The sequence below is a fragment of the Artibeus jamaicensis genome, unplaced genomic scaffold, assembly GCF_021234435.1.
Source record: "Artibeus jamaicensis isolate MK-2021 breed Jamaican fruit bat unplaced genomic scaffold, CSHL_Jam_final contig_548, whole genome shotgun sequence".
Taxonomy (NCBI): Eukaryota; Metazoa; Chordata; class Mammalia; order Chiroptera; family Phyllostomidae; genus Artibeus; species Artibeus jamaicensis.
The window spans coordinates 14,803,853-14,831,097 of record NW_026521883.1 but is presented as its reverse complement, the minus strand read 5'-3'; the positions used below and the strand labels follow the sequence as shown (position 1 = coordinate 14,831,097).

The 27,245-nt window shown below is 36.6% G+C and overlaps 1 protein-coding gene across 2 annotated transcripts in view; it reads right to left on the bottom strand.

The window, feature by feature from the left end:
- The window catches only part of ALDH1A2 (aldehyde dehydrogenase 1 family member A2), a 144,385-nt gene that overhangs the window by 50,702 nt on the left and 66,438 nt on the right, over nucleotides 1-27,245 (bottom strand). For both annotated transcript variants that reach the window (XM_037151072.2, XM_037151070.2), the window contains exons 2-4: nucleotides 6,763-6,867; nucleotides 6,488-6,628; nucleotides 3,534-3,663 (exon numbers count right to left, since the gene is read on the bottom strand). In XM_037151072.2, the coding sequence (XP_037006967.1) occupies nucleotides 3,534-3,663; nucleotides 6,488-6,628; nucleotides 6,763-6,825 (334 nt within the window). In that variant the 5' untranslated portion in view covers nucleotides 6,826-6,867. The remainder of the gene's footprint in view (nucleotides 1-3,533; nucleotides 3,664-6,487; nucleotides 6,629-6,762; nucleotides 6,868-27,245) is intronic.

Genomic DNA, 27,245 nt, shown 5'->3' with positions numbered 1-27,245 from the left:
GCACCATTCTTCCCGCTCTTTTTGGTTCTTATCTTTCAGTGTCAGAGGTGCTAAGCTGGATGAACCACAGAGTATGATTCAGTGTATCAAAACAGCCTTATATTTTAAATTTGAAAGAAGCTTGCAGCTTTATTTTTTATCAGTGACCAAATGGAACTGTGCTTTTCATTTTTGTATTTCCCCTAGGAACAATGGTTTAGTATTCACTAATTCTGTGTCTGCACCAACTTTATGGAACTACCATGAATAATAAGAATCAACTATATATAAATATAAAAATCTGCAGAGAGTTAAAGACTTCACCAGGGTGACTGGCCCCTTCTTCTCCCTGCCCTGCTGAAATGGCCTCCAGAAGAAGAGAGTCTACAGTGGCGAGGCAGGAAGAGGCCTGGGCTTGAATGCCAGGCCTGACTAGCCATGTGACCTTGTACAAGACACTAAATAAACCCTTGCTGTCTCACTTTCTTACCTGTAAAATGGGTATAATATCTTTTAAAGTCCAACCTATCTCACAGGAAGACACACGCAATCACAAAGATCCTGTATATGAAAAAACATTTTACACTCTAAAGTGTTATGCAAATAAAAAGTACATTATTCCTTTGTGTTATAATTCCAAACAAAAAATTAAGGTGTTTCATAGGACAATGCACATAACACAATAAAGACTTCATGGTTAAAGGCTAACAGCTTTCTTATATTCCAGGTTTCATTGGAAAATAAACAGAATGCAGATACAGAACCAAGCTCATGTTAAATTATGAAGTTAAAAATGACAAACACAAATGGATTATTAAGAATAAACAACTGAATGATAATGACCCCTCTTTTTCCTGATCTTCTCCTATAATCCCCCTGGTTTGTCCAACTACATTCACTAAACTCTAAACTAGCCAAAGAGGTCAGGGGCTGAATTCTGAGGAGCCCACGGGCAAGCCCAAGTATATCTAAAACTGGAACAGAGAGGAAAGCAGCCAGGTTCACATTTTCTTTCATTTGCTTGAGGTCATAGAGATAGCTCTTACATCCCAAATCCCCAGCCTCCTAGGAGCCCAGCCTATATATATATATATATATATATATATATATATATATATATATATATATATGTATATATAACCCTAAATAGAGTCTTTTCCTGGTATCCCTCTTAAATACACTTTAAGAAAAGCTGGGGTGACAAAAATTACTTTGCATTTTTAAAAATTCTTCACTTTTTTTCCTTCACAGGCTGAACACCAGTTTTTGAATCAAGGTGGCTTAGAAATGGCTACTGTAAAAGCTGTTTCTAAGCCCTGTATTTCTAACTCCAAGATCAACATCCTCAGGATCTCCAAAGGGCAACAGAGGAAAACAGTGAAGCAATGGAGTAGCCACTTCTATTGCCAGAGAAAGTTACAGTAAAGCATCAGCCACTATCAGAGCCTTCAATAATCTTTTATTTAATCAGGGTCTTCTCCCCTAAGGAAGCAAATGAAAACCAAGGCATTGTTAGGCCAACTGGAGATTTATGCATAGAGCCTTCTGTTCCACCTTAGTCCTGAGATATTTGTTAAACATTTCGGTAGATATTTAAATGCTTGAAATACATATTTGCTATTTTAATAGTAAAATAGCAATTGGGGTGAGAGCAAAAAGGGCCTTTGATCTTGTTAATTCACCTTTTATGCACTGAAGTAGGGGAGGCCAACCCAGAAGGGCTGACATGTGTGCTGTCCGTGACAAAGGCTTTAAATCCTAGGTCCTCCAACAGGTTTGTGCAAACCACACAGTGACTCTGCCCCCCTAGACCGTTCCCAAATCCTGCAAGTGCTGCTGGAGAACAGTGGTTCTGTAATATTCCTAGAGCCAGGACTGAACTAAGATCCTGACCCTCCCTAAGAAGGAGAGCATTCTTCTCCATCCTTCTTTTAGTCTGCTGAACAAGTGAAACCTCTAGATAGTGGGAAGAGTGCCTACAATCAAAGCTCATTTTCTAAAGACTAACATGCCACACGTCGCCATCACTCATGGAGACAGTTTTAAAATAGTTCTTTGAAGCCTCGTCTCTGTTCTCTACTCCCACTGTGACATCTTCTCTTCTTGCTCCATGCCTGAATGAAGCAACACAGCAGTCACCTGCTTGGTGCTGATCTCGACTCTCCCCTTGCTACTCAGGGAGAAGACCTGCAGCCTAGGTATCCATCACCTGGCAGCTGGTTAGAAAATCAGAATCTCAGGCCCCACCCCAGGCCTAGTCAATCAAAACCAAGTGGAGGTGGGGTGGAGATGGCTGGAGTGGGAGAGGAGTGGGGGGGGGGTACATGCAGAGAACTATACTTAAACAATAAAATCATTTAAAAAAATAAATTTTTTATTTTGAAAAAAAGAAACTGTACTTGAAGAAGATCCCAGATGGTACATATACACAATAAAGTTGAGAACTGCTCTAAGCCATCTGCACTATCAGCCAACCGTCCCCCTTTCATACAGCCATCCCCTTCAGTCTCTCAAGTTGCCAGCATTACTTTGCACTCTTCCTAGTATGCACAGGGGAAGCAGGCTGTTTTCAGGAGAACCCAGGTTGAGTACCTGGCATGTTACTCAGCAGCATCCAAGAGCCACTCAGTAAACATTTTCTCTTTCCTCATATCTACTCACCACTCCTAATAGCCACAGAGCTCGCTTAGTCAGTCTCTTTTCTGTTATGGTATCTCCTCCTCCCATTATGTAAAATGGACCTTCTAGTGAAGAGAGTCACCAGGCTTTAGCATTAAAATGTTGGCTCTACAACTTATTTGCCGGGTTATTTAGAAAGACTATTTAACTCATCTAGGCCTCCTCTGTCACTGGGGGCATTTACAGTAGTGCCTTCCCTTTGGGGTACTGCACAAGTATTCAACAATGGTATTAGCTATCCCCAATATTCACACTCATATCAGGAACTTTCCACCAACTAACTTAGGTTACATATTTTCCCTCGGCTCTAAAGGAATACAAGCCATGCAACTTACAAACACGTGTCAGGGTGGTGGTTGTTGTTATAGATTGTAAAAGTAATTCATGGTCAATACAGAAAAATATTTTTTCAAAAGAAATACATCATCCATAATCTCACCACCAAGAGAAAACAACTGTTAACATATTTCCCTCCAAACAAGTAGATCTTATGTTTCAGGAGGGAAAGAACTAAATTTTAATCTTCTCAAAATTTCCCTTGACTTCCCAGGCCCAAGGCCTCGCCACACCAGCAGAACCCCATCCAGCATAGTGCTAAGCACTCAGCAGCTGACAGACACATACCTACCCCTTGGGCTGACTGATGTATCTATCAATGTACGTGGCCTGACCCTGCACTGATATGTGAACTGTCTACATAAAAAAACAGGGACATCATCAGAGTGATGCAATTTGTTTGGCTCTTTGTCCGGTTCAGACTGCTTAAGTGTACTCATATCCGTGTTCTCTGCGACTCCTGTTTGTGTTTGGTGGTGAAAGTGTGTTTCTGGTGGAGGCTCATGTTTCTTTTTTCAACATATTCAGATTTTACATACCTACAGGAATGGTCATCCCATGAATTTTATCAGCCCAGCCTGCATAATAGCGAAGGGTTTTGATGACCCCCTGCAAATCCACATAAAAAGCTTGCAGGAATGGTTTGCCACCATTGAGGGATTCCATGGTCTGTAAGAAAAGAAATTGAGAGACCTTTTCAGTGCTTGATAATTTCTAGAGAAGATGATAAAAGGCAAAAGAATAGAGCTGAATATGAACAGTGACTTGTACTTGGTCAATCCTGATTTCTCAAATACAAAGATTTTTGTGCTGCCAGCTTCCCTTAGTTTCCAGCCAAAACCAGGTGAATACATATGTGCATGTACTTGTGCCTGTGTGTTTCCAGCAGTCACTATCCAAATACATAAACACAAGATTTCTTCAAATGATGAGAAAGAAACACTGTTTGTCAAACCAGTTTATATTAATGATCAGAGCTTCTGGGGTCTTTCTCGGTCTACACCAGAATCTGAATCCATAAAGAAGAACAGGGATATGGACTTTTATGCAACTGACGAGAATATAAAATGTTTTCAACAGCTGCCAAGACCCCTGCTGAGAAATGGAACATCCATGGTTCACAGTGGGTTTATTTATTGCCACCAAATAAACAAGATCTCCTCTAGGGAAGCTCAGAGTTTAATAACTTGAGGGCTGGCTTTTTGTAAATATTTATGTTAACAACCATTATCTATTAAGAATGAAGTATCTGGTTCATTGAATAAAAATAGAGGCATTAAGCAGTTTCAGATTATCAATGTTATTTTAATCACATGTTCCGAAAGTGGCTAAATTGGTAACAAAAAAGCATTGCAAATGAACACATTGAAATGAGAAGAGTATTTTGACTTGAGAAATATTAAAGGTGTTACAAGTTGAGCTAATGAAATAAAAACTGTTTGTAATCTCATGTCCTTCTCTACAAGGACGTTTTAGAACACAGTAGAGTGGGAAAACTCAGTGCTGACAAAGCTAAAGTTAAAATATTCTCCATTCATGACATGAAAATACTGTAATCTACAGTACAATTTACCCACTTACTATTTGTACAATTTGAAGCTCATTCTAAAATGCCATGCTACAATATTTATCACTGTATATTGGCTCACCTTTATCAAAGGGAATCAAATTATTTCCCAGCACTTTTCAGAACATTTATGTGTTCATGAGACAGACATTACATTCTCCATGTCTAGCATAGGATCATCTACACAGCAGAGTGGAATACTAAAGTGGTGTGGTGACCCAAATCCGGGCCACCTAAACAGTCCCTGTGAGCTACTGACACCAGCCAAATCCCCCTGAGAGTTGCCAGCATAGGTTTATTTTCAACTGTGCTCCCTTGAATATGGTATTATACGCTTCAGTTTCCTAGCCAGGAGCTCCCCTACATTCCAGAGACTACTTCTTATTAAAACTCTCTCCTGTCACGACTTGGTCATGTTTAAAGTACATTTAAAAGTAAGAATGCCATTTGAGTGCCATCACATTGAGACACATGTTAGAAAAAGAGTGGCATTTGAATTTTATGACATGAAAATATAATTATAAAAGTGAACTATTACTATATCATCATCTAGTACATTTTGTTAATCTGGTGTTGTAAACATTGTAGATATTTAACTCAACCAAACTGACCCTTACAGGCCATCAATGTACCTCCCATGATCATTTATGTGTCAGACACTGTGTGAGAACTTTTTTAAAAGTAAAATACAATTTTCAACCTCAAAGAAATCATAATCCAGTGAAGAGACAAGCATATAGACTAGCATTCCCCAGGGTATTCCAAAGAATTCAGTTTTGCATGATATTGATAGGTTAGTCAAAAAAATATAATGTTGAGGCTTACTTGAGTAAGTGTGAAAAACATTGGGTAGGGCTTTTCAGAGTCTTTAATATGCTCGGTGTCGTGTTAATTTCCCAGAAGGGGCCATTTCACCATGAAACACCTTTTTCACAGTATGTATAATACTTCCTTGAAGTACCGGATTAGAATATGTTTTCATAGACAAATAAATGTTACATATACCTAGAGTTCCAAACCATCTCCATAAAGGATTCATTTCGGTTCCCATATTCGGGACAGACCCCTGGGGTGAGGGTTAGGAGGGAAGAGCCATTGCAGCAGTGACACTGAGGAAGGGAACTGATGGCTCCCTCTCCCAAAGCAAGCCCTGCAGTGACCTGCTTTTCCAGGCACACGGGGTGGGGGGGAATGCAGAATCCATGGTTTGAATGCCCCAACTGAACACAGATGTCCCAAATGTTAATTGACCAACTGTGGGTCATCTGTAGAAGACCCCTCACGTACAGAACAGACATTCCCTGATGGTTCCAGCTTTCAAAAAGTCTGTATTCTCTAACAAAACGACTTTTACTTTAAAAACAGCAGAGACAACAAAAAAAAACATTTCGAGAAGGAAAGTTCCTTATGTGAAAAAAGAATTGTTTTGGTGCAGGAGAGTTGCTGAAAATGACAGAACAAGGGGAGTGGAAATGCGCCAGAAGTGTGTATCATGCCCTCTGCTTCTGAAGGTTTCTTCTCAGTCAGGAGGGGGTAGTTCCACGGAGGTAAAAAGGTCCTATCTGATTCTAAAGTGAATCGTTTGGTGTTGGTTTTCTGCAGAGAGCATGAGGAATCCCTGCTGCTTCATTGTTTTGTTTTATTTTGTTTGTTTAAGGTGGGAAGAAGGCAGGAAAGTCCTTACCAGTCATGGGAAGATAAGGTTTTGTTCTTCAAAATTCAGTAAGAAGAGACACTCAGCTGGTCCTCCACTTCCCCTACCTGACCGCAAAAGCCAAATGTCTCTCATTTTTTCATGTATATTATGTACTCCTTCCCTTGTTCCCCAGGTCTGCTTCACATCACATTTTCAGAAAGATGGAGTAATCTAAATTTCAGTGGGAAAGTAAATTTGGGGTAAAGACAACGTTTTTTTAGGCTACTTACTGCAAGAACTGCCCTGTCTCGTTCCACCAAGTCTGCAAGCTTATCCAACAGACGTCCTCTTTCTGAAGCGTCCATCCTTCTCCACACTGAACCCAGAGAGAAGGCCAGGCGGGCTGCCTGCACTGCTTTGTCTATGTCTGCCTGTTAGAGAGAAAGAGGCACAACTGAAGGGAGACAGCACTCCAGACAGAGGAAGAACCATCTGCTCTCGTGAAAAAAGTGGTACAGTCCGGAAAGCAATTTCATAGGGGATTTTTTTTCTAAGAAGGACATACCTTGTCTGCTTCTTGGACTTCACACACCTGTTCTCCTGTGGCTGGATTGTAGACAGGGAACATTCTTCCGCTCTCGGAGTTCTGCCACTCGTTGTTAATAAAAATCTAAAGGAGCAGACAGAGAACAGGATCCATGAGACAGGTGATAGGACGCCTGTCAAAGGCTAATTGTTTGGAAGTATCATGGTAGTCATACTTATTCTACATGCTTGTTGATATATAATTAAAGTACAGAATTTGAAGCGTTCTAAGAGACCCTTAAACAGTATGTAGCCAAGCCTCACCCCTAATTCAGGAATTTCCTCTATAATATTTTTTACCTCAATGTCATCCAAAGATTAAATATAGTGAACCTGCCAGCCAGTGAGAGAGCCAAATAAGAAGGAAAGAACAGATCCTCAATAAACATACAAAACATACACTGAGGCCGAGAAATACTTACTGATCGTCTAAACTCCAGCTGATACCTGTAAGGGGTACATCATGGATTAAACCAGCAGTGGTCAGACCTTAGATCCTAGTTCTCTGTCAGAGGCCTAAGTGTCTTCACAAGGGGAACGTGAAGGCTGCTGGAATGAGCATTTACTGAACTTACAGTCAGACCCTGACCTGAGCAATGGCTCTGACCAAACTAGAGAATCAAACAAGTTACAAGTTAAATCCCAGTTAGAGTCCATTCTCTTTGCTGGGTAGGCTATATGGCTTAGCAAAGGGAAAAGGTCTACAGCTTTCAAATTGTTCTCCCTAGGCTTTCTTAAGAGCCTTGATTGCCTTACATAAGAAATGAAGATTTTAATAAAATGACATAGAGACTAATGATTTAGGAAATTAGGTCAGTTTCTCAGAAGATTCGTACAACACGAGTTAAAAGAGAAGGGAAAATAGAGACAGAAATTTTAACATTCATATTGAAATTAAAAAACTCAAACTAATAATTTTAGACTACACAAGCTCAAAGAATACACAGAGATATTTTATAAACTTATGGCATGAAAATAAAAAATTTCTGAACTTATGAGTCAGTCAGTCAGTGAGCCAACTCAGAATTATATACAACCACAGGCTGATTTGTTATCGCCTGCCATTTTAATAATCACAGATGAAGCTGAATGGGCATACAGCTACAATTTTAAATATTAAGTTCCAGATTATTTCAAAGCTTTCCTTCTTTCCTGGACTTGATATAACAATGAGTTTGATTGAAGAAGTTTTCTTTTCCTGAAGGTTTTTTAAGCTAAAGAGAAAAAAGACCTGAAATCTGTATACCATTTAATACAAATGTATTAATAAGCACAAACATAATGAGCTTTTAATTTTATTCATTTTATAATTTAACATGTAATTTATAAACATACTTAACATAATACATTCATTTATTCAGTAAATACTTAGCTACCTCTGGCCACAGGAGTGGAGAGAGGACTGGAGTCCTAACCTTCCAGGCAGGGTCCCACAGTCTCTAGTTGTTCAGTTAATACAGCAGCCCTCACGGCAGGCTTTTATCACCTCCACAAAAAGTGAGAAAACTGAGAGGCCAAGAAGTTAAGACTCCTAAGAAGCAGGTTCTTACAGTGGCTCTGATTCAAGTCTATTGCCCTTTCCACTCTACCAGGGTTTTTAGGATTGCTCAGCTCGAGGAAACACAACTAGTTAGTTAATGTCTAAACCTAAATTAGAGCTCCAGTCCTTGCACTCCTGGTCTAGTTCTCTCCACTCCATTTAACACATTTCCCAAAAGTTCACAGCTCATCATATCTAGATTCACATCTAGAATATTACCAGGTTTACGGAACAAGGGATCTTGTCAATATTCCTTATTTCTTTTACCCACTACTTAATTACTTCTTAATCTTTGGAATATCATCACAATCCAATTTTAGTTTTAAGCTTCTTTGTTGAGCAGTTCTAACTATTTTATAAGGACTGATATTTCATGACATTGTTTCTTAGAGGTCTTCCAAAGATTAAAGAAAAAAATTACTTATTTTTAATAGAATAAAATTCATTTCCTACTATTATCATTTAGGATCATTGATCATTTTATAAGTTTAAGGTATATTATGGAATCTTAATGATCTTTTCCTAGCTCTTGAAATATTTCACTATTTCATTATCCTAGAAACTATTTAATCATCAATTATTTCCAACTATACTAAAAAATCCTAAAATAATAAGCAAAAAATTAATAGACAAGAATAAATAAACACATCACCACTATTTCATCACCTCTGATTTTGTTACTGTATTGTCCAAAGTAATGCATCATCTTTCAAAAGGACATTTAAAAAAGTCTGAAGACAAGTTTTAGTCATATTCTTTTTAGCTTTCACTAAACACAGTTAAGAATTAAAAAACTTTCATTTCCATCCATAATGAGAAAAAGAAGAAAATTATCAAAGACATTTCACAATTGTTGGATGAGTCAGAAGATGAAAGCAGACAGCCAGAAACACTAGATTAACCGAATGAGCAAAATCTTGGACTGAGTCTTTAGGATAAATAAATAAATTTTCTAAATTAAAAATCAAAGAGCAAATAATATATTTGTAAACACAAAAAAGAAATATGATATTCTAATCGGTCATTCATCTGGAAGGATTTAATCATGAATTATTTTGTAACAAGAATCTGGAACATCTTGTTTTGAAAAAAGCATATGTGACAACAATTTTATCTTTCATGAGATGTGTGGATAAAAATTTACTTGCTATGATTCATAAATGGACAATTGCTGAAGGTAGGTTTATACGCGAAGGTGATTGGAAGGGCAGATATGTAAAAATAAAAAAGTTCACTGGACTGATCAGTCTAATTTATGGTTACAAAACTCATAATTACAAAAAAACAAAAAGATGGCCATCCTCTTTTCTATGAAATTATGAGCCTTCAAACTTTTCAATACTGTCACACTGTGACAATGCACAGGCAAGAAAACAAGGAATAGTACGTTACAATCTATCGGAAATGTGTTTAAAATCTAGAATTGGCATTTATGAGATTAGCATTTCCTGTTTCACACAAGAAAACTGATGAACACACGGGCATACTTGAGGGCGTTGCCTATTGCAGGTACATATATCTCTAAAACCAGAAAAGTACGTGAGAAGATGTGGTTTGCTCTGTTTCAATTCCTGTTTTGTTGTTTTTGCTGTATGTTTATTTACTTCCATAAATTTTTCATAAAGTAATTTATAATTTTTTAAATATAAAGAGCCCATGGTCCCAAGTGGCAAATGTGATGACTCTTTTTCCTGGTAGGATAAAGATTAAAATATTTTATATTTTTACCATGTTACTATTTTTGTAGACCCAGTCATATAGTATGACAACTAAAAAGCTTGTACTGACAACATTGTTGGCACACAAGATAGCAGATGCTTCTACAATACTGGAAGGTGTTCAGCTTCTCTGGGCCATTTCAAACGTTCTGAATGCTGTCTAAAGTGATCTTCTCTGACCAAGGCTCCTTGGAGAAATAGTTCATTTCAGGGCTGTAGCAGGGAAGCACAAAATGATCCTGGGCTATAGTGGTGCCAGAACGTGTGGTCCATGTTCAAAAACTGATGGGACATATCAAGAGGACACAGGAGCCAACATGAGGGGGCTCCCAAAAGCCAGTAATGGAAAAAAATAATAAAAAATTTTAAAAAGCCAGTAATGGAATCATTTAAACAATGAAACAAGTAATAATATTAACGAATTATTATTCACAGAATGAAAAATGCATCCAATACTCCATACTGATGTAAAAATTTTAATGAATAACTAAATAAATAAGGAAAAGCTCTTCCTCACAGTAGAATTCCAACTAACAGCAGGGAAGGAATAATGGAATTAGAGCATCACTATTTGTCAAACACAACAATTACAACTGCTTGAGGCAAAAATCATCAACAGATGGTAAACTCAGTGGGCCAAAGTATAATGAAAATTTGGGTGTTTATGTAGTTTCAAAACCATCTCCCCTCAAGATACTTATTAATTACAAGGGGAAAAATAGTTACTGTACATTGAAGAAAATTGGCAGACAGCACCTTAATCAGATGATCAAAGTTAGTGTCACCAGTGATGGGACCAATTGATATCATGTGCTCCTTATATGATCTCCTAAGAACACAGAACTTTCTGTGATATTCTTCCTCAAAAGGCATAACCTGAATTTAATCATGAAGAAATTATCAGGTAAATAAAAATTCAGGCACATGGTACAAAATAAATGGCCTTAATTTTTCACTTTTTTAAAGTGCCAATGTCATGAAAGACAAAGAAAGCCTAAAAAAAAAAAAAACTGTTCCAAAGTAAAGGACACTGATGATACATAAAAATAAATGAATCATGTAACTGTGGATTGGCTCCCGAGCCAGAAATAAAGTACATTATTGGGACAATTAGTGGAATTTAAATAAGGTCATTGTATTAGATTGGGTGAATGGCACATAGGAATTCTTTGCACTATTTTTGACTTTTAAAATTAAATGTGAAATTATTTCAAAATAAAAAGTGGAAAAAAGTAAAAGGTTTAGAGTTGTCCTGGTGCCTACCTTTCATACCTCAAATGATGAAAAGAAATTAGTTAAATGAAGAATGAAGATGTTACACCTTTCTTTTCATAAAAGTTTGTCATTAACTGTGAGTTTATGGCAAATAAAATAATTCAAGCTCTGCTTTAAAATATGGCCCAATGCTGCCAAAATTATTCTTTTTAAATTTACAAATTATTCCAATTCAAATACTTGTTAATAACTGGATGAGAAACTAGAAAATTCTGCTTTGCATTAACTGAATTTCAGAATAAGTATCAGGAAGGAGTAGCCTTTTCTACTTTTGAACTCTCTGAAAGTAAACTTGTCTGACTCTAGCTAAGTTATTTCAGCTTGTTCAGTTTCTTCATTTGTAAAATATGCAAATATCAACACACAACATTATATAATTCTGTGGTGCACTAATCACAAGCAAAAGAGCAAGTGATCCATAAAATAAAGTCCTTGGTCTGCTCTACATTTCTAAGAGGAATGGATGAATTTGCTTATAAACCTAACTTTTTCCTATGGTTGTGAAGAACTGCCCATTGAAATTTTATAGGTTGCTGTTGGTATAGAAAGACATAATGCATGTGGTGGGCATTTAGTTAATGTTAACTGGAATGGAATGTCTGGTGGAAGAGGCTGTGAATCATTCTCTAACACCTTTCCTAATGTAATTGGTAACATAGTACCTCCCACACCAAAATAAAATCTGAAACACTCTAAAGAATGAAGAATATATTTGGGCAGTTGAGTTTTCTTGTACAAAATAATATATGTAATGTAAATGTGAGTTATCATTCATCATATTAAAACACATAATGAACACACTATTCAAGCACTAGAATATCATAAACATCACTGAAGCTCCTTGTGTATTTCTTCCTGATCCTATCCTCCTGCTTGATCCTGCTTGACCCACTTTCCCACTAGCGGCATCCACTATCCTGAATTTTTAATTTCTTTATGCTTAGTTATAGGTTTTCTTTTTCTTGTCTTTATGAACTAATTATTAGGTAGGTGTTTCTCAATGTACTATATCAATCTTGTGAAATGCATTGTTCAGATCATCTTGATCTTTATTAACATTTTTTGTTTTACCGATAATTGAGAAAGCTGGGTTGAAGTCTCTCATTCTAGATTTGTCAGTATATCCCTTAGCTTCATTATTTTTGTCTTTATAAATTTCAAGTGAATATAAGTTTGTACCTATTAAGATTCTCTGGTAAAACAGAACCATTTATCGATATGAAGTGACCCTCTTCATTACTGATTAAGGTTTGTTTCTTAAAACCTATTTTGTTTAATATTAATAAAAACCTAATTATTAAAAATCTTAGCTAAGTTTTTCTGTAGTATTTTCCTAATATAGCTTTTCCCATCCTTTTACTCTTAATTACATCTTCATTTTTATATGTCTCTTTAAATAATGTATGACTAGATTTTATTTTATTCAATATGAAAACTTCTGTCCTTTAACTGGCAAGTTTAATACATTTCTATTTATTATGATTATATTTATTATGATATTTGGACTTGATGCTTTCTATCTGTCTTGCTTTATTTTACTCCTGTTTTTTTTCTTGCCTCTTCTTTCAAGTTAATGTTTGCCATTGTTCATTTTACAATTCAATTTTCCCCTCATGTTGGTTTGGAAGTTGTACACTATATTTCTATTCTTTCACTGGTTGTCCATTACATTTTATCATGCATATTTAACAACTTGAAGTCTAAAGTGAATATATGTCTTACCATCCCTCACAAACAATTACCAGGTACTTAGAGCACTAGATCTAATTTCTTTCTCCAGAAATTTGTTATAAAGTTATTTATACAGAAAATTTTTTAAGAAGTTTTTCTTCTTTTCTCATAATTCTTTAAAATTTCATTTAGGAAAGATTTATTGGGGATCAGGATTCAAGTCTGAACATGTATTTTTTGCACCCTCATTCCCAAAAAGATACTTCCCAGAAGACAATTACTTTCTCACACTATGTTGAGGACATTATTCCAATATTTTCTATCCTGTGATAGTGTTTTTAAGAAGTCTGCTGTAAGTCCTTGATCATCATCTTTGTTGATAACTTGCCTTTTTTTCTTTTGCAGGTTTCCTTGTATAGTTTGTTATGATTGAGCACTGCTTATTTTTTGTCCAATTCTTAATGAAAGAAACTATTCATTCCTCTACTAAATACAGATATACAATGTAATTTTCAATTTACAAAATGTTGGCATATTTTTCATGAAATACATTTGCATACGAAGATATTTTTTTCTTATAATGTGGTTTCAAGATACGTGTAATGTTTAAAGAAAACTTTGAATTTCTAGGTTAGTAGACTGTATAATGTTTATATATAAAGAAAACACTCCAGGGGACTTTTGGCCAAGATGGAGGTATAGGTAAATACACTTAGCCTCCTCACACAAACAAAAGAACAACAACAAATTTAAAAACAAGAAACAACCAAAATTGCCAGAAAATTGAACTGTATGGAAGTTCAACAATCAAGGAGTTAAAGGAGAAACATTCATCCAGACTGGTAGGAAAAGCAGAGGTGGGCAGCTGGGACAGAAAGGATGCATGGCAAGGTGGAAGCTGGCAGACCTGGTGGTCCAACATTTGAGATGGATAAACCTGGAGGAACAATTAGGGAGCAAAACAGACCATGCAACCGAGGGTTCCAGCAAGGGGAAATAAAGCTTTAAAACCTCTGGCTGTAAAAACCTATAGGGGTTGAACAAGCAGGAGAATCTCCCAGCCTCATAGGAGAGTCTGCTGGAGGGACACACAGGGTTCTAGAACATATACAAACCAACCCACCCAGGAATTGGCACCAGAAGGGACTAATTTGCTTGTGGGAAGCAAGGGAGGTGACTGAAAGTGGGGCAAGAGTAAAGCAAGTGGCATTGTTACCTCTCTGACCTATAGACAGCACTAAAATACAGTTAGGTGGGTTGCCCCACCTTGGTGAATAACTAAGGCTCTTCCCTTTACAACATAACAGGTGTCCAGAGACAAAGAAACATGGCCCAAATGAAAAAACAGATCAGAATCCCAGAAAAAGAACTAAGCAACGAGGAGATAGCCAACCTATCAGATGCAGAGTTTAAAACACCAGTAATCAGGATGCTCACAGAAATGACTGAGTGTGGACACAAAATAGAGGAAAAAATGAAGGCTATGCCAAGTAAAATAAAGAAAAATATACAGGGAACCACCAGTGAAGGAGATTGGGACTCAAATCAAAAATGTAAAACCGAAGTTAGAAATAAACATTCAACAAGAACAAAATGAAAAAACAAGAATTCAAAAGAGTAAGGAGAGACTTAGGAACCTCCAGGATAATTTTAAACATTTCAACATCTAAATCATAGGGGTGCTGAAAGGAGAAGAAGAGCAAGAAACTGAAAACTTATTTGCACAAATAATGAAGGAAACTTCCCATCCTGATGAAGGAAATAGACTTGCAAGTCCAAAAAGTTCAGAGAATCCCAAAGAAACAGGACACAAGGAGAAACACACCAAGGCACATCATAATTATATTACCCCAAATTAAAAAAATAAGGAAAGAATCTTAAATACAGCAAGAGAAAATGATAGAGTTACCTACAAAGGAGTTCCCATAAGACCATTAGCTGATTTATCAAGAGAAACCTTATAGGCAGAAGGGGCTGGAAAGAAGTTTTCAAAGTCATGAAAGGCAAGGACCTACAACCAAGATTGCTCTACCCAGCAAAGCTATCATTTAGAATGGAAGGACAGATAAAGTGCTTCCCAGATAAAGTTAAGTTAAAGGAGTCCAGCATCACCAAGCCCTTATTATATGAAATGTTAAAGGGACTTACCTAAGAAAAAGACAATCAAAACTATGAATAGTAAAATGACAATAAAGGCACAGGAATAAGAACCATAAACAGTAGGTACAAAACTGACCGGGGGAGGTTAAGAATAGCATAGGAAACGGAGAAGCCAAAGAATTTACATGTACAATCCATGGACACGAACTAAGGCGAGGGGGAATGGTGGAGGGAAGGGGGTGCAGGACAGAGGGGGATAAAGGGGAGAAAAAAATGGGACAACTGTAATAGCATAGTCAATAAAATATACTTAAAAAAGAGAAGAAGAAATTCCAGCTCCATCAGTTTTGTTAGTTCTGATAAACTTTGAATGTCTTGATGGAATCAGAGATGAAACAATAAATAATATGTTCTGTCTTCAGATGTTACATCATTCAATCATATGTAAAGATGTATAGTATGCTTTCAAGGCTTTTTTCATACAATAGTTTTTCCTCAAAATTAAAAGCCCCTGTTTACTTCAGTAAGCACCCTTGTCAATATGGATATGGTTTTTGAATAATCCTCATGGAAGGATCACTACAGGTATTACATGTTTGCATGACTTTATTTTTTTGGTTTGGGTTCCAATGCTAATTTTGCATGTAGGAGTCAATCTCTAATAAGCAATCGCTTGTGAAATGACTTTTAATGGAATTCTGATGCAGCACCTTGGCAATCTGGCTCTTATTCAGAACCATTTAAAAGAAATATATCTTTGTAGGCTAAAAACTGTAATCCTAAATAATATGTTGAGAATATTATCTTTTCTGGTGAATAGCTAAATCAGTGGGTTTTTTCTTTTTCAAAATTTTTATTAAATGTACTGGGTGACATTGGTTAATAAAATATATAGGTTTCAAGTGTGCAATTCTATAATATATCATCTGTATATTGTGCTGTGTGTTCACCACCCAAAGTCAAGTCTCTTTCCATCACCATTTACCCCCGTTTACCCTCTTCTACCTCCTCTCATCCCCCCACTCCCTTTCCCTCTGGTAATCACCATACTGTTGTCTGTGGCTATGAGTTTTTTTTTTAATCCCTTCCTATTTTCACCCAGTTCTCCAACCTCCTTCCCTAAACCTCTGTCAAAAACGTATCTTTTTAATGTCTCCATCATTTTTCCTTTTTCAGAATGTCATATAGTCAGAATCATATAGTAGGTAAACTTTTTAAAACTAGCTCCTTTCACTTAGCAATTTTTATGTAAGCTTCCTCCATGTTTCTTCATGGCTTGCTAGCTCATTTTTTGAATTCTGAATGCTATTCCACTGTATGGATATACTACAGTTGGTTTATTCATTCACTTTCTAAAGGACATTTTGGCTGCTTCCAGTTTGGGGAAATTATGACTAAAGTGGCTATTAACAGTGATGTGCATGTTTTTAATGAATATAAATTTTCAACTCATTTAGGTAAATGCCTAGGAAAGTGATTGCTATATCACACAGTAGGACCATCCTTAGCTCTGTAAGAAAATGCCACACTGTCTTCCAAAGTGAGCGTACCCACTCTGCATTCCCACCAGCAATGAGTAAGAGCTCTTGTTGCTTCCCATTCTCATCAGTATTTGGTATTGTGAATTTTTTGGATTTTAGCCATTCTAATAGGTGCATAGTGGCATCTCATTTTAGTTAGGAATTTCCTAGTGACATATGATGTTGAGAATCTTCTTAGATACTTATTTACTGTCTGAATATCTTCTCTGGTGAGGTGTCTTAGATTTTTTGCCCATTTTTTTAAGGTGAGTTGTTTGGTTTTTTAGTGTTGAATTTTTTAAAATTCTTTATATATTTTGGATACAGGTGCTTCATCAGATATGTGTTTTGCAAATATTTTCCCCAGTTTGTGGCTTGTCTTTTAATTCTCTTTCAGTGTTTTTACAGATCAAAAAGCTTTTTTAAAAGTCCAATATATAAATTTTTCCTTTCATGAAGTATGTTTTTGGTGTTCTATCTAAAAATTCACTGCCAAATCCAAGGTCATCTATATTTTCTCCTGTTATCTTTTAAGAGTTTTATAGTTCTGCATTTTACATTTAGGTCTATGGTCCATTTTGAGTTAATTTTTGTGGAACATGTAAAGTCAGTGTCTAGATTCATTTTTTTTGCATGTAGGTATCTAGTTGTTCTGGCATTATTTGTTAAAAAGACCATCTTTTTCCCATTATTGCCTTTACTCCTTTGTCAAAGATCATTGGCTATATTTGTATGACTTTATTTCTGGGATCTCCCTTCTACTGACTTATTTGTTTATTCTTTTGCCAATAACACAATGTATTGATTGCTGTGACTTCACAGATTTTGAAGCTGAGTACCACCAATCCTATAACTTTGTTGTTCTCAACATTGTGTTGATTCTTTAGGGTCTTTTACCTCTCCATATAAATCTCAGAATTGGATCGTTTATATCCACAAAACAACTTATCAGAATCTTGATTGAGATTGTATTGTATCTATATATCAATTTGAAAATAACTAGATCTTAACAATATTGAGTCTTCTTATCTATTAAATGTAAGCTCTCTTTTGACTTATTTCATCAGTTTCATAGTTTTCCTCATGAAGATCACATGCACGTTTTGTTATATACTAGAGATTTATACCCAAGTATTTTTCTTTTTGTAGCAATGTAAATAATATTGTTCTTTATTTCAGATTCCAATTATTCATTGCTGGTATATAAGAAAACAAATGACTTTTGAATATTAACCTTGTATATACAACCTTACTATAATCATTATTAGTTCCAAGAGATTTTGGGGGGAGAGAGAGTGTTGTTTTTCTTGAAGGGGGTTGGTAAATTCTTAGGGATTTTCTGCCTAGATTATCATGTCATCTGTGAACAAAGGCAGTTTTATTTCTTCCTTCCCAGTCTGTGTGCCTTTCAATTCCTTTTCTTATTGCATTAGCTAAGACTTCCAGTACAATGTTAAAGAGGCATGGCAAGAGAAAACATCTTGCCTTGTTCTCAAATGAAAGTATCTAATTTATCATCATTAAGTACAATGTTAGCTATAGGTTTTATATAGATGTAGAAAAAGTTCCCCACTATTTCTACTTTGCTAAGATTTTTTAAATGTGAATGGGTATTGGATTTTGTGAAATGTTTTTTCTGTATGTATAGATATTATGTAGTTTTTCTTCATTAGCTTGTTGATGTGACAGATTATCATAACTGATTTTTGAATATGAACCAGTATTGTATAACTGAAATAAATTCCACTTGATTTGGTATATAATACTTTTTATACATTGTTGGATTTTATTTGCTAATATTTTATAGTATTTTTGCATTTATGTTCATAACAAGCAATGTTCTGTAGTTTTCCCTTCTTAGTTTTGGTATTAGAGTAATGCTGGCTTCATAGAATGATTTAGGAAATATTGCTTCTGTTCTTTTTTTCTGGAAGAGATTGTAGAGAATTGGTATGTCTGATGGACATCACCAGTGAAACCAGCTGGACTTGGTGCTTTCCTCTTTTGGAAGATTTCTATGAATTACTGATTCAATTTGTAAAACAGATACGCTTATCTTGGCTTAGTCAATATGGGTCTCCACTCTCAGATCCCACCAACAACTAATCTTTTCCTTCAGGTCTCTTAGGTTAACTTCCTAAGAAGGGCATCTCATTTGGTTCCTAAACATCTTTTCCAGTCAGTCAACGGCTTTAAATTAAATGGCTGCCCTGGAATCCAAACATCTGGAAACAGGAAAAAGGAAATCATGTAGTACATTTTGAGTACATTGAAGGGTCAAGTTCTGGATCAAGAGACTTCTTTTCAAAAGAACTGTAGACAGGGAGGCAACAGGTGGTGAATATCTCAGGAATGGTGCCACTTTGATAGGTGTTGCAATTTTAAAGACTTTTTTAGTAATGCCTTTGTTTTGGTATAATGGTAATGCTGGTATCAAAGAATAAGCTGATAAGTATTCTCTCTTATTCAATTTTTTGGAAGAGTTTGTGCAGAGGTGGCATTTTTTCCCCTTAAATAGTTGATAGACTTCACTAATAAAGCATCTGGGCCTGGATTTTTTCTTTGTAAGAACATTTTTTTAGCTACAAATTTAATTTCTTTAATATAGGGCTATTTCAGTTATCTATTTCTCCTTGTAGTAGAATCTTGGTAGAATGTGTCATTTAAGAAATTACCCCATTAGTTATCAAGTTTGTGGGCACTGAATTGTTCTTAATATCTTTTTATTATCCTTTAACTATTTATCAGAGCAGTAGTGATGGCCTCTTTTTAAATTCTGATATTGTAATTTGTGTCTTCTCTCTTTTTCTCTTTGCTAACCAGTCTAAATGTTTACCCATTTTATCTATCTTTTCAAAGAACCAGCCTATGGTTTCACTTACTTTCTTTTTTGCTTTCCTATTTTCAATTTCATTGATTTCTGCTACAAGTTTTAATAATTTTTTTCTGCTTGCTTTAGGTTTCAATTTTTCTTCATTTTTGTTTTGCAAGGTAGAACTTAGACTACTTATAATATATGAATACAATGCTATAATTGTCCCTCTAAATACTGCTTTCACTATATCCTCAAAATTGATAAGTTGAACTTTCATTTAGTAAAATATGTTAAATTTCTCCTGACTTATTTTTTTGATCCATGTGTAAGTTAAAAATGTAGTGTTAATCTCCAAATATTTGGAGTTTTTCCAGGTATCTTTCTGTTATCAATCTCTAGTCTAATTCCATTATGGTCTGAGAGTACTTTTTTCCATAAGTTGTACTCTTCTGAATTTGTTAAAGTCTATTTTGTGGTACAGAATATTGCCGAATGCTCTATGTGGACTTGTGAAAAATGTGTATTCTTGAATGGTGGTTTACTTTACCATTCTGAGAACTGGTATGGGCATTTGTTTCTAGAGAAAACCTAGCTTTGGCATCTTCTTTCAGCTCCCTGATTCATTTTTAGATCACTATTCTTTTAATCAATCAATACATTAAAAATAATGTGTGCAAGGATAGATGCTCCCACTATTTCTACTTAATGCTGTCATAATATTTTATATTCTGCTACATAATAAAGCAAGAAAAAGAAATAAAAGCCCAAAAGGTTGAAAATAAAATAAATAATATGGTCTTTATTTACAGACGACATGATTGTGCAGAAATTGCTAAGAAATATAAAAAAATTATTAGAAGTATAAATTTAATAAAGTCCCAGAATACAAGAGCAATATGCTAGTAACAAATCACTAGAAGGTAAAATTTAAATGCATATATTTATACACATATACTAATTCTTCCAAGATCTAGTGCATGTGACAGAGGGATCCTTTAGACTAGAAAATATAATTTTGGTCACTTTTGGCAGTCAGTAACTATTAACCTTCTAAATCATGCAAATTGAAGAACAATAATGTAAAAAAGAAACTAAGGAGGAATTATGACTTAGTTGCAATGCAACCAATACATAAAAGTCAGGGACCTGAAAAATTCTTTCCCACATCCTCCTTTGTGAAACAGGTTAATAGAACAAAAAAAGTGAATTGGAACTAAGAGAGGAAGGAATAGCTGAGCAGAAATTTGATTTCACAGAAAAATTTGCAAAATGTTTATTAAAGGCCTATTCTAAACAGAGTTGTTTGTAGCTACCACTGAAAATCCTATCCTGAAGCTGATAATCACGTTTCAAAGACAAGATTACTTTCAGGAAAGTTAAATAATGCAAGACACTCTATGATTTAGTGCCAAGATGAATGGTAGAGATAAGCATTGCAGGAGCACTTTTGAGAGAAGGAAAATATTGGTGTGGGCTGACATGTTAGAACACTTCAGGGAAACAAGAAATAATGAAGGAGTATGACCTGGGGTAGGGAATGGATAAGTTAGGAGAAAGAAACTCTATCCCTAATAAAAATGATTCAGCTGGCCTGATCAGCCTGGCTTCCTTAATTTTAACCCCTCTCTGAAGATTATCTGATAGCCTGCTTTAAGGAGTGTGACAGAGAAGGAAGATATTCAAAGTCTAACTTCTCTTCTTTCTCCCAAAGTCCCAGACCCTTACCAGCAGGCTCAGTGGTGGAGCCCCTGTGTCCTGGTCACTAGCCTCTACCACAGCACTGACCTCAGAGTGAGCAGGGTGGCTTCAAGCAAGCAGAACCCAGAAATCATAAAAATCTAGACTCAGAGTATATAGATCAAACATTCATAAAGCCTGTCAAACAGTCATAGAAAGAAAGACATAAGGAAAAAGAAAAAATTAACATGTTATAAATTAACCACATTTAGAAAGAGCAGTGATTAAAGGGAGTGAAAAATACTATAGAAGAAAGAGGAAGAGGATACTTCTAAAAGACAAGAAAAATGAATGTTGAAGAACTGTTAGGAAACAAATACTTATTTTTTAAGTAATATAGTTCTGTTAAAATAGAAGAAACTGAGAAAAATAAGCCTTATACATCTCATGTTGAGAAAAGATGAATTGAGAAGGGAACCAAAGATGAAGGGAGGTGTATGTTTCCCATGAAAGTTCACGTATTCAATATTTTTTACTATTCAGTGCTAAATAGCTTTTTTTAAATCATCATAAAAATGCTGTTAGAAAAAGCATTAAAGTAATACCAGCTAAAAAGCATATATAGCCCGTGGCATATATCCACAGACCATCAGAATCCTGCTAGTTATAGAAATGTATTATGCTCTTAGTTAATTCCTGCATGTTGTTAGTATCCCTACACAATGGAAAAGGAATCATACTGTAGGGGAAGAGTAGTATTCCTCGGGTAGCATAATCCTGATATTCATAAGCATATATACTTCGGCCAAAAGGTTCTCAGAAATCATGCAAAGAAGTGCAGAAATAAAGACAAGGAGTCCCTGGCAATCAGGAGGGACTTTTTTGTTCCACAAAGTCTAGTCTAAACACAGCTGAACTCATGAGGATAGGTCTCTGAAGATATGGGGTTTCCATGGTCTTTTCCTATGAACACCCTCCCTTCCCTTCCTCCCTTCTTTCTTTTCTCCGTCAGCAGTTTTTACCGAGTGCCTACTCTCTTCTAGACATTGTACTTGCTAGTGTCTCCTTAGGTTTCTGTATGTTCTTTCCTCTCCAGGCTGAGCAAACTATGACTTTTAGGCTAAATATACCTGCCTGTGTCCAGCACACGACCCCAGGAGTAAAAGAGGGCTAAAGGGGTTCCTATGCCAGTCTTCCCAAAATACAAAAGCTTCTGCTTCCACATAGAACATCAAAAGACCCCCCAAATAATTTTGTAAGACAAAAAGTAGTTCCCATGACTGATTCACTTGTGGGAAACGAGGTTAGCTAAAACAAACCCCACTCCGTGTCATCAAGGCACCAACCTATTTACTGCCCCATGACTCCTACATCTCAGCTGTTAGCAGTTTTAGGAAAAGTAGTAAGAAAGTCAACTGGTCTGAACAGCCTTGACCAAGTCATGTTGAATTACAGCATTTGTTACTCTGTTGAAGCAACGTGGCATTAAAGCCAAGTACACACCAATGTCGGTTGTGACATGTTCTCACAGTGGAAGGAACTATACATGCCATCAGTGTTGTGGCAGAAGGCAATGGGAATTGCTACTGGTAATGGTTAATGTTCATTTCTTCCTGTTCCACTTTCTATAAACAAGGTAATGCCTATACAAGCTCATTACTGTAAACTGAGCACATTTAAATTGGCAGTAAAACCAGAGTATTTACTCTAGTGCACATATAAAGTGCCTCATCCAATGTTTTGGAAATGTTTCAAGTTTTGAAACCAAGCAGCTGGCAGCTTTACAAGCCAAACCTTACACTTAAATCACTCACTCTGGAAAGTTTTTTGGTGTCCCGTGTCAGGTAGTACCATTCAGCAGACATTCATTCCCCGACCCCTTGGATTCTTTTGCAATAAATTTGCATTCACGGGGCTCTTATAATTCTTCCAGCACCACAGACTCCAATGTCTGTTGATTAAATGTATATATCCCATGCATTTAATCTGACTTTCATTATGGCCACTTCGTAAAAACGCCACAGACTGGACAAGCGATGACACATAGCGAGAAGCTGGAATCCCTGCAAAGCCTCAGATTAGGTTTTTTTTCCTCCTTCTTTATTAATAGTGACCATTTTGTGGCCTAGCTCTAAATCAGCAAAAGTATTTGACAGCAAATGTTCCTATCTATGGATTATATATAACCTGTCCTAAACACCAGATGAAGAAAGGATGACCCCAGGAAAGGGAGGGCTTGCTTCCTGTAAATCATGTTACAAATTGGACAACACCCAGAGAGCTCATTGTTCAACCTCAATTGTGAAGGCCGTTCCCATTTACTATCCCCCTAGAATCAATGTTAATTAAGGCAGACTGAAGCCATAAATCAGCCTGGGAGTTTTACAATGTAATTCAGCATTGAGCATATATATTTATATTAAAAGTAACTGATTAACCACTAGAGTTTTTTCAGAAGTTGCTGAGGCCATTTTTTTTATAATGAAGACACGTCACCTTTCATTTCTGTGAAGAGAGAAAATAAAAGAAATATTATCTTCTAAAAAGTGTATTAAAGCTAGTTAAGTGACTTGCAGCACCGATTATTAGGAGAATGAAAAGAGAGAAGGAAAAGAAAAAAGGAGGAATGAGTTACATGCAAAAGGAGAGGCAGTTAGCATCTTTATTATATCTCCCTAGACATCACGAATTTTACCTTTATTTACAACCACTTCTTACACACCTATCATATGGCAGACACTATACCAGGCACTAAGGGATAGAGAAATAAGTAAGAATCGGCCCTTGTCCTTGAAATAAGCATTCAGCACTGTAGTGGGGAAGACCAATACAATACAGCTCCAATAATATGATGTGGTCACAACAGCTAAAAGTATTTATTGAATGTGTACTATGACTATGCTACAAAGATAATCTATTTTATAAAAATAATAGACAGGTAATTTTTGTGACTCAGAGAAATCCAGCCAAGAACCACACCTGCCTGACAGGAGAGGGAGGTGAAGTGCTTGTGTTCTAGTCTTGGCTTTTCACTAAATGTTCCCAACTTCCCAAACCTACTTCTTTGTCTATGAGAGAACCAAACTTGGTAACCAAAGACAGGCACTTATGATACAAATCTTTTGTTCAGCTCCTTGACAGACATGGATAATTGATCACAAAACTTCCCTGCTGAACTTCTGAATCTGTCTTTCTTTCCTTCCTTCCTTCCTCCCTCCCCTCCCTCCCTTCTCACCTTCCCTTCCTCCCTCCCCCACTTCCCTTTTTTTTTTAATGGTGCTTTAGACAGCTACTACCAGCTAAACAGAAGATGTTATACCTAAAGAATTCCTAGTTCTAACACTGAGTCTCTAAGGTACTGTCTAGATAGCACATGTGGCCGCTAGTAGGTGCTCCATAAGACAGTTCATCAGAAGTCCCACGACCCCACTGTAGATTTGTCTTGCTCCTTCTGTGTGTGCATGTTGAAGTTTCATAAACATTTGACTAACACATCTCTATCCCATAGCAGAGTCTGTCCTCTGGATTCAACAGTGTCTGCTTCTTTTTCCAATTATGCCTACTATTTGATCAAGTAACTCATATAGTAGAGAGATACCACTTGAAAAATGAGGAATTAAGCTGGAAAACAGACATTTAAAAACCTATGCATCGACCTGCCTTTTGACCCAGCAATACCACTGCTAGGATTATATCCCAAGAATCCTAAAACATCAATTTCAAAGAACCTATGCACCACAATGTTCATAGCAGCACAATTTACAATAGCCAAGAGTTGGAAGCAACCAAGGTGCCAGTCAGTAAATGAATGGATCAAAAAATTGTGGTACATATACACCATGGAATTCTATGCAGCAGAGAGAAAGAAGGAGCTACTACCCTTTGCAACAACATGGATGGAACTGGAAAGCATTATGCTGAAATAGGCCAGGCATTGAAAGACAAATACCATATGATTTCACCTTTAACAGGAAGCTAAACAACAAAACAAACAAGCAAACAGAATAAAAACAAAGACACTGAAATGGAGAACAAGTGGGCAGCGACCAGAGGGGAAAGGGAAGGGAATTTAAGGGGGAAAATGGGGAGGGATTTTGAGGAACAAGTATGAAAGACACAGGAATGAGGACGGGGTGGGGAGGAAATGGGAGGGAGGTGGGGAGACGGGGCGGGGGGAGGGGGCTGGGATAGGAGAAATAGACAAAAAACTGTACTTGAAAAATAACTAAATAAAATTTTTAAAAAAACATATGCAAAGTAACCACCAAGAACTGACAACCTCCCACCTCCCCCCACCCAAAACAAAACTAGTTTTAGTTTCTAGTTTTGAAACCAAATAGTATATCAAGATCATTCTTTAACAGCCAAGTCTTCTGAAAACAGTATTTTAAAATGCACTAATAAACAAATATATTTTACTTGGTCTAAATATAGTGGAGGCCACTTTGGTTAGGAAGAAATAGATTCACAGAATTGCAAGGTGCCTTAGATATGACCTATGCAAATGGAAAGTGTTCTATAAGCTTGTCAAAAATCCAGTGACTTGCACAAGCTCACCTACCCCCTTAATGAGAGAATAGGGGCTGAAATCTCCATACCCTGATCCCCATCCCAGCACTTTTCCTAAATTTAATTTTCTCTGCTGTTTCCTTTGAAAGTAGATGTGATGGTTGGCCAGGGACTCAGAGTGATCCTCACCACAATGTCTCCTAAAAATTATTCAGCACAAGAAAGTTTGCTTGAGTCCCTTTTTTCTTCAGCACAATCAACACACATGACTGCAAAATAATTTTTATTTCCTTTCTTGAAAGGGAATGTGTCAGAGAAGCAGTGATTTACATTCCTAATGTGATTCTGTTTAGAGGTGAGGTCCCAGGACATGTGCTGCAGGCCTCCCAGGTATAGAAGCAGGAACTTCTGCCAGAGGACAAACAGAAGCCAGACTATTGTGATCCTCATATAGAAAATTATTTTCCTAGGCATATTTAATAACAGCTTTGTGCTCTTACAACCACAGGGCTATAGTTGCAGGACTGAAGAAAAGGGATTTCAAAACCTATCCTAATGACTTTTCACAGGAGGACTGGTTTTGGACGAACAAAGGAAAAAGGGAATGGCCAACCTTGACTGATTTAGGAACTGCTCACAATTGCACTGTATCAAAGTGATTCCTTTTTCATATGTTCCTTTCTCTGTAGAATCCAGTTATCCAAGGCTGAATTAGAAAAGGGCATCAAATGCCAAAGTCTTTATAAAATGATCACAGATGTTTGGCTCACAGTTTCCTCCAGCTAAGGGGATTAAAATAAAAATTCAAAATGGCACTTTATTAAGACACTCCACACAGGTATTTGGAGAAAAAAACCTGTGAGTACAATTTCCTTCTATAAATGTTTCATAGCATCCTAGATTCTGGACACCTGGGCAGGAAACATCATATATTCTCCATCTGAGAAACTGTATTTACTTCCTGGTCCACTTTTAAGAATTCTAACAAGGGCAATACTCTACTCAGCAAAGGCTTTCTCTCAAACACAAGTGTCCCTTGCCAAACCTGAAAGGAAAAGTTGTAGACATCTCACAGTGTCCAAGAGAGGTGGTCTGAAATATAGAGTATATGGAAATAATCAACTTCTAGCCAAGATGGTGGCATAGGTAGATACGCTGTGCTCACTCACACAACCGAAAGAAGGACAACAACAACTTAAAAACAAAAATCAACCAGAAATGCCAGAAAATCAAACTGTACGGAAGTCCAACAACCAAAGAGTTAAAGAAAAAGCATTCATCCAGACTGGTAGGAGGGATGAAGACGGGCTGCTGGGGCACAGAGCAAAAGCTGCAAGGCAGCGAACCAGTGGGTGAGGTGCTGTCTGGTGGACCAGGGGTCCTACATATGTGTGTGGATAAACCCAGAGGAACAACTAGGGACCGAGACAGACCATGCAGCCAGTTCCAGTGTGGGAAACTAAAGCCTCCAAACCTCTGGCTGTAAAAATCTGTGGGATTTGCAATGGTAGAAGAAACTTGCAGCCTCACAGTAGAGTTTGTTGGAGTCCTAGAATGTACACAAATGCACCCACCCAGGAATCAGCACCAGAAAGGCCCAATTTGCTTATGTGAAGCAAGGGAGGTGACTGAAAGTGG